The 8,698-nt window shown below is 31.9% G+C and overlaps 1 protein-coding gene across 1 annotated transcript; it reads left to right on the top strand.

Annotated features, from left to right (window-relative positions):
• Positions 1-658: 658 nt before the first annotated feature.
• Positions 659-6,783, top strand: LOC123220186 (mitochondrial import inner membrane translocase subunit PAM16 like 2-like). Its single transcript, XM_044642231.1, has 4 exons — positions 659-851; positions 1,543-1,630; positions 6,188-6,321; positions 6,408-6,783. Exons 1-4 carry the CDS (start codon positions 849-851, stop codon positions 6,534-6,536), a joined length of 354 nt encoding a protein of 117 aa, XP_044498166.1. The 5' UTR covers positions 659-848; the 3' UTR covers positions 6,537-6,783.
• Positions 6,784-8,698: the final 1,915 nt, after the last annotated feature.

Genomic DNA, 8,698 nt, shown 5'->3' with positions numbered 1-8,698 from the left:
CCTTAAAATAATAACATTGTCATGAACATAGACTCTTGGTGCTTATAACTTAATTACATTACAAGCTTACTCTTCACTTTTTTTTTTTTTTTTTGCATCTCTTCATATTCATGCACATTATTCCATTAGGGTTTGGTATACTTTTCATCGACACAAACTTAGACACCAACACATATATCCTTAGTATGTTGAAATGTATCTACAACATCTATTTTTGCATAGCTTAACAGTGATTGGACATATCCATTATTACTTGTCTTCAATCTCAATCTAAAACCAGAAAAAGAGGAAGAAGAGGTGAAAGCAAAAAAAAAAAAAAAAGACATAAATGACTTTTTATATGATTTAATTATTTAAACTATTTATTGAAGATTATATGTCCATTTCACAAAATAAAATTGGATGAATGAAATAATAATTTTATTTTCTAACATTATATCAGAATTTTTTTTTTCATGTCATGTCATCTATGACAGGACAAGTGCTTTCGGTCAAACCTTGGGTGGGAACAGTGATTTTCCCGTCTTATTTTATGCGCCTATTATTCACAATTCAAATATTTGATTTCTCTCTTATCCCAAAAAAGCCACTCGTAATTTTTGGGGGCATTTGGTAATTGTTTACGTGCATTTCCTAGTTATTGATACCTTGTGTTGAAGGAAAACCTGAACCCCAATAAAGTTTTTTCCATTATTAGCAAACCTCAAGTTAGGTAATTTTTTCGATCTAGAATCTTCTTTTCCATCAACCTATCCGTTCAGATTTCGTTCGGTTCTAAAAACCGTCCTATCAATTTTTGTAATTCTAACTTTTGATTGAAAAGCTCTGTTATTGATCGATCATCAGCTATGGTATGTTCCTTCAATTTTTTTTTTCCCTCTTTCCCATGAAATTAATTTTTTGATGTTGTATGGATGATTTTACAATTTTGGAATGAAGTGGTTTCTGGGTGCTTTGTTTTTTCGTTCAATTTAGTTTAGGAATTTTTTATTTTCGTTATAATGTAACCACAATAAATGTTTTTGCAAATACTTTATCGATTGAGCGTTTTAATTTCTCATATTTGGTGTAGGTGGGCGTTTGGGTTTGCACTTTCTTTTTTTTTTGGGTGTTACTTTGTTGCTTTTTATGAACTTTCTTCTGTGTATGTGAGAGGGAGGGGAAGGGGGATTTGAAATGCAACAAAGTGGGATCAATGTGTTCATGGCTATCGACTGAATATTGAATATGATTAATATAACTTGCTTAGATACAATGTGGCCAGCAACATCGGTGAATTATGTGAAGCTATGTAAGAGAGGATTTGAACCATATTCTTGCATGTTGAGGATTTAGCAAACCAATGCCTTGCCCGCGTCATTAGTGCAGTGTAGAGTAGTCAGCATTTAGCTGACTGGTTTTAGGTTCGATACCCACCTGGGAAATATCGTTGATTCTGAATTGAAAATTTCTTTCTTTATTTTGGATTATTTGTTATCGTATCACTTCATCTGTCTTGTGAAACTTGAGAATCATTGTTAATATAAGTATCTGTTTTTGCAGGCTGCAAAGATATTAGCCAATTTAATCATTATGGGCTCTGGGATATTGGCTAGGGCTGTGGTTCAAGCTTATCGTCAAGCACTTGCAAGTAAGTTATTTGGTTGAAATTGCTTTCTTATAGTCTTTAACAACGTTACCTTCTCTAATGTTCCCTTTATAATTTTGTATTTGCTTTTGCATCCTTGACAATCCTTGTTCTGTTTAAGAGTAATATCTCTAGTAATCATAGTTTTTCAATGTTAGGGTTTAGAAGCAAGAATGTGATCGTTTAGGTCAATGTAATGGTAGACAAAGTAAAACTTAAGAGAAAACTATTGCTAAGGTATTGCAAGGTACATCATTGGGCAGGGTAGACTTAGATTTCTATCTTTTCAGATGTATCATGGATAGTAGCAAAATGAATGTTAAGGAATCTTGAGCAGATGTATATAAGAATTCAATCTTTTCCTACAATTGTGATGTTAAAACCAAACTGACCCAATCCTTTATAGTGTTGTTAGAATGCATTAAGTTTGATCTCTTAGCCAATATGCATGCATTAATTTTAAATATTTTGATCCCTTAGCTGTTATACATGCAGTTATTTTAAATATTTTGATCCCTTAGTCGATACGCATGCATTTATTATTTATTTAATACCTTATTGATATTTTGAATATTCTTGTTTCGTGCCAACATGCATGCATTTATTATGTATTGATATTCTAAATATTCTAAATATTTTGATCTCTTAGCCGATATGCATGCATTTATTATGTATTTAATACCTTAGCCCATAATGAATAAAAATACGTCGACACGCATGGTATTTTCCAGGTAAATCGCATTCTGGTTTTCCTTTGATCTAGGTACCAAGACTTGTTCTATATTGACAAAAACAACATATGTTGCTTTTATACAAGTATTGTAATTATTTTAAGTACAAACAACAAAAGAAACATCATATTTAAAACGAAAAAACAACATGATTTCATTATCAAAAACTTGAAACTATCAACACTAACATAAACGAATGAAAGTTTGTGTTTTCATTATATAGATCTGAGTGAAGACACTTGGAATATGATGATCTTGTAGGGGAAAGTACGTTTTGATTTTAAGGGTGCTTGCCGTTTGTTGTTTTGAAGGGAAAATGTTGAAGAAGAAGCTAATATGGTGGAAAGGGTATTTTGGTACAATATCTGGGTTTTGCTTAGAAAGGTATAACTAAAATTGAGTTGCCTAAAAAGGTATAAGCACTAAAAAATTTGCTTATTTTAATTAATTTCCCTTTTCCACCTGATGTTTTATTTGTTAAATTTATGATATTTTTTGTCATTCCCATGAAATATAGTGGAATTCAAATTGAACTACTGATTCATACTGCAAAGGTCAAAAGTTATAAGGGACACAATACATAACAAAGAAGGAAACATCAATCTTAAATCTAAACTCAAGCGAGCTTTATCTCTTAACCCTTTGCTATTTTTTCTAGGGGTGAAAATTGGGTTGGGGATCACCATCCCCAATTTTCCCAATACAGGGATGGGATGGGGGTCCTTATGAGTCCTGATCCTGGAATTTACTGAACTTTTTAGATCTGACAGACATGTAAAAAAATTTTCTCAAAAAATGTAATAAAAGAGAGAGAAGAAATTAACAGATGAGTATTAATAATAATAATTTTAGACTATGCTAATTCTAACTTATGAAGTTGCTCTTCCTTTGTTTTGGTAGCTAATAAGACAGTTTGCAGTCTATAAAAGAAAGCCACTAGCTATATCATTATTAGTTTAGAAAGTTCACTTGTTGACCTACATTGGAATTGAGCTTGAAACCCCTGTTAAAGCCATAGATTTATTCTCTAACTGAACATTCATATATCTGAAACTTTTTTTATCTTACATTCTGAAAATGATTAGCCAAGTCACAGTCTGAAAAGAAAATGAAATTCCTTGCAAGAACTAGTCACATGAAAAAATTACAATGGCACTCAGTTTCTACTTTGAAAGAAACAACTTAAGTGGTTAAGAATTTTCCTTGAAGATTGTCTCATTACATATTTACTGGTATCATCAATATTATTGCTTTTACTTTTCCCTTACACAATTGACTGGCATCTCCAAAATCATCTATGGCATCTTTTGCTACAACGACATGTATAGTTAGTTAGTTGCTACAATATATTTGTATCCACATATTACTTGTAATTTGAAATCTGATTGTTGTAATTCAATAGTTCATAGCTGGACTTTATAGGACGAGAAAAGAAAAATAAACTGGTGTTTTTTTGTTCAATTTTTATATTTATATTTAGTGCTCAATTTTCAAGATACAGTGAGACTTCTTATTCTTATCCCTGCCCTAATAAAAATTTGGGGTCTCCCAATCCTTCCTGTTCCCATCTAGATTTTTGCCATCTTTACTTCCTCTTGCTATTTGAACTTCCACTAGATAAGGAAAAGTGATAGGTCTCCTATTAAGTTCTTCAGATCGTGACCTGGACAAAAGTTGATCTTGTTCCATAGCAAATGAAAGCCCTTCTAGTTTCTATAGATTTTTCTAGTTTCCCTGTACCTTTTTTGTTAATTTTATGGGTGGAACAAAAATGCAGGTATAACTATTAATTGTTTTTCTTTTTCATGTAAGTCTTTTTTTTAAATAAATAATTTTCTCTAGGACTGTAGTGATGAAAATTTCTCAAAATTGTGGTATAATAGAAATTGAATTTGTCTATGTAGACTCAACCATAGACAAAAATTAGATATTACTTGATTGTTTTCACATTATGTAGACATGCAAAGATTGAGACTATATTTGCATATTATTTGCTTGGTTAGTCCTAAAGAAAATTGAGGCAATTAACTGATATAAATTGCTAGTTCTTAGCTAATAATTATTTAGTCATTTAACATGCATTATCTCTTTCTGATTCCCTTTTTTGCTTAATAGCTAGCATATTGCATTTGGTGTTTAGTAACAATTAGTGAGAGTTGGTAATGTGATTTTGAACTAGATCTAAAATAATCATAAGGTTCATAAGCATAAGCTAAATGTGACATGCATTAGTGTTATGTCATTTGGTATGTACCTGATGGCTGCCAAAGAGCGTGGTGGCTTTCCAGTTGCCAAAATCAGGTTATTCTTGTCAACTGTCAGATTTTTCTCTTACAATTTTTGTTATTAGATCACATGGTAACCAAGAAAGCACGGAAATGCATAGTGCGTTCCTGCTTTTCCGAAACTGCCTGAAACCGATACGAAACGTTTCAGGGCTGTTTCGGTTATTTTGCAAAAATACAAAACGCGTTCCTTGACATATCCCTAAGAATAGGAAACGTCCCAAAGCAATATGCTTCTTCCTTATTCCCAATTTCATTCAATTTCCAGTAAGCTAACATCTCTCCATCCCAAGCATACGTCTTGGCTCCTCACTGTCTCTGACTCTGACTCTAATGCGGCATCTCAACTCCTCACCATCTCCGGCGGCTCAAAGTCTCAGGCGAATTTGTTACGTTATTCTTTAACCTTCATGTTCTTATGCAATCTTCATATTTGTCTTCAATATTCAATTTGATGATTAAACTGTAGAGATATGAATCAGTTTTTGGTAAAAAGAGTTTCTCGAGTAGTTATTAAAGGAACATGTGATGCATCTTGTTATCAGAATTTTGAAGATCAGAAGAAGGATAGAAGAACAAGAGAAAAACCTAAAGAGAAGTTTGAAATATGCTGAGGAAAAAAGTAAGAAGAGACTGAACAGTAAAATATTCATTCAAAAATTAGTGTTGGATTGTAAATACTTCCTGGAAGAGTTGGAAAGAGTGTCCAATTGTGTTTTTTCTTTTTTAAAAAAAAATACAAAGTATTGTATTTTCTTATAAAAATTTGGTATTTATAAATAATCCCAATATTTTTAATATTTATATGTTTCCCCACGTTTTCGTTTTCTATATTTTTGAAAAAATACAATTTATAGTTTCTGTTTCCGCATTTTGACGTTTTCGTTTTTGTGCTACTTAGATGGTAACTTGTTTGGAGTTCAAAACTGACAAATGTATATACAACTAAACGAAGTGTTCCCACCAAGTTTTTTGTATTGAAATTTTACTTCTATTGTTTGCTTGTGAATCCAATTTTATAGGCCTTGATTTCCTGTTTGAAGGTTGTGTTCAAAAGAACCAATAGGTGGTTCTGTTTTTTTCTCTTTTTTTTGGGGTTTATATTCAGAGGTTTCAGTTCTTACATTCTCTAACTTTTGACCTTTTTTTTGCACACTTTTCAGGAACATTTCACCTAACTGTCAGGATCTTTTTAGCCGGAAATTACTGACAAATAAGCTGAACAAATAAAATTATAATTTATCATTTTCTCCAAGCTTATTCCAAATTGACTTTTTATTTCAGATTGTGGCAAAATATGAGCTTTGCCAGTGAAGTAGGGAAATAACTGTAGTCTTTAAGGTTGATTATCTACCTACAAAAAAAAAAAAAAGTTAAAAGATGCTAGGTTTCCATACCATATGTTCACCATAACCGACCAATATGCCTTGACATGTATGCTTTTGAGGGTGACACAATTAAAATGATAACATTTATTGTGAATCTAGCATTGTGGTGGCTTTAGATTTTGTCTTTGTTCATAACTAACACGGAGATTATTGCAGATGCAGCAAAAACTGGTGTTGCCCAGGAGGCACTACAAAATGCAACTCGTAGGGCAAGCAAAGTCATGACCGAGCAAGAGGCTAGGCAAATTCTTGGTGTATCTGAAGAAACAGCCTGGGAGGAGATAGTGAAGGTCAGTTCTGTCTGTGTCTCTGTTCTGGGCAGCTCTCTTTCTGTCTATCAATTGAATTGTGTAACTTTTTGCTTTTCCTTGAGCAGAAATACGATAGTCTATTCGAGAGGAATGCTAAGAATGGGAGCTTTTACCTTCAGTCAAAGGTTCACAGAGCGAAGGAATGTTTGGAAGAAGTCTATCGAGGCAAAGCAGAGGGTGGTATGCCTAGTTGAGTTCCCATCTTCAAGCTTAACCCTCTGTGCAAATCATCCTCACCTTTGTATGATAAACGATTCTGTTATGGCAGATTTCGTTAAAAAACAGTATTCATAATTTTGTTTCGATATATGTTCGTTTGTTGAACGACATGTTAACAGCATGCATTAATCTAAACTGTTAGGTTAAAGGGTTGTCTTACCAAAATAAGGATCGTGGCCATCAATTATTTGATTTCTATAATGATCAAACTGTTTGAAGGAATCATTGTGGTGCTACTTTCTCCTCTCTGTTTGAAAAGTTGAGTGCTTTTAGGAAAGCCATTTTTTTGCTTTGTTCTTAGAATGTTCTTCAACATTAACTTTTTTTCTTGCCATTAATGAGTAAGTAAACTTGCTGATTTCTTCCTTTTCATTTTCAGGCGGGAACCTTTTATTGTTCCTGGCAGCTCAAGGGCATTAATTTCAAATAAAACTTGGGGATATATATCATTTGTACCCAGTTTTTTGAGTATTCCATTGACTTTTCAAGTCTGGTTAAACTATGAGTTTGTCAGAATTTAACTTGATTTGATTCAAATTCACTTCTTATGTTAATACAAGAAATTTTCTCGAAACTTTTGATTCTCTATGCAAATTGTCATTTAAACTTTTAATATAAATTTTGATCAGTTCATAAAAGTGTCTATTAAGCATATACACATAAACACATCCTAAAAGATACTTCAAAATTCAATAACAAATAATGTATCATCTTATATAAAATTTTTTGATATCTCAAAGGCCAAAAGACTTATTTTCACTCAAGGTTTGGTTTATTTTCAATTCTCATCTGGAAAGTCTTAAAAATTTAAATACCTATATTTCTGTTAAAATTCTTTGCTAGAATTAAAGGTAAAATCCTCATTTAATTAAAAAAAATTAAGAAAAAAACTAAAATTTTATTTTATTTCTTTTTGTTAGTTTAAACAACTAACAATTTCATCTTACCTAAAGTTTGAAAAGTTACATTTTCCTTTTTAAGGTTTTTTGTCTTCTTCTCCAACAACAGTCTTTAATCCAACTGACAACTTATCTTCACACCAACTTGTTCTCCCGTTAGACGCCGATGCCTGATGACCCTTTTTGTTAGACGAAGAATTGTCGTCGTCTTTTGTCTCTTTAGTTTGTTTTCGTCTCTTTAGATTGGACGTCCACCCAAAGATCAATGTCAGATGACTAAAGATTGACCATCTTTGTCTCTCAATCTGACACCAATCTTTGGTCAAACGGAGATAAATTGTCTTTGTCTAGTCTGAAGAGAGAAAGATGATGAATTTTCTTTGTCTGACGAAAATGGTTGTTGGGCATTAGTGTTTGATAGGAGAACAAGTTGGTGAAAAGGTTGACTATCGACTAGTATAAAGATGGTAGCGGAAAAAGGAGAAAAAAAAACCCTTGAGAAGAAATAGTAGCTTTTCGAACTTTAAGTGTGAGAAAATTGTTAGTTTTTTAAATTAAAGGGGAGAGAGAAATAAGATAAAACTTTAGTTTTTTTAATATTTTTGTTAAATAATTATTTTACTCATAGCTATAATAGAAAATTTTAATTGGATAATAGATATTTAAATTTTTGAAATTTTATGGATGAAAATTTGGGGGTTGATCAAAACTTGGGTGGGAAAAACTCTTTTGGCCCATTTCAAAGTGGGCGAGACAAGAGAAGAGGCATGTTTTAAAATGCTACCCTATCCTACATAAAAGTAGGCCTTAATGGATAAATTATGAGGGAATTATTATGTTTCATCCGATCTCATTTTTCTCACCTACATGTTAATGTTTTTGTTTTTTCCATTGGTAAAAATCAAGAGACAAAATTACCCTTTATATTTATTAAGCTTAATAACAATTTACCTTTGAAAAAACTTACAAAATTTTACCCACTCTTGATTAGCACTTATAAAAACTGAAATTTATAGAAAATGGCCAATGAGATTGTTCTTCTTTCGATGTTGTCACCCACTCATGTTAACTTTATGCAACTGTATGACTAGACCTTCTCATTATCACTATAATTTCTAACTTATGCATAAATTTCAAATAATTCTATCTTTGCTCACATCCGATTTATTCTAAATTCACTAAATCTCATATATATATGTATTATTTATTGTCTAGATCTACTATTATCTAGCTTCGTT

Source organism: Mangifera indica, chromosome 7, assembly GCF_011075055.1.
Source record: "Mangifera indica cultivar Alphonso chromosome 7, CATAS_Mindica_2.1, whole genome shotgun sequence".
Taxonomy (NCBI): domain Eukaryota; kingdom Viridiplantae; phylum Streptophyta; class Magnoliopsida; order Sapindales; family Anacardiaceae; genus Mangifera; species Mangifera indica.
This window is presented reverse-complemented; position numbering and strand designations above follow the sequence as displayed.

Excerpts from the sequence above, each read along its gene's own strand:
- LOC123220186 (XM_044642231.1), top strand. Across the intron at positions 1,631-6,187 it reads TTATCGTCAAGCACTTGCAA|ATGCAGCAAAAACTGGTGTT; the intron begins GTAAGTTATTTG and ends AGATTATTGCAG. Across the intron at positions 6,322-6,407 it reads CCTGGGAGGAGATAGTGAAG|AAATACGATAGTCTATTCGA; the intron begins GTCAGTTCTGTC and ends TTCCTTGAGCAG.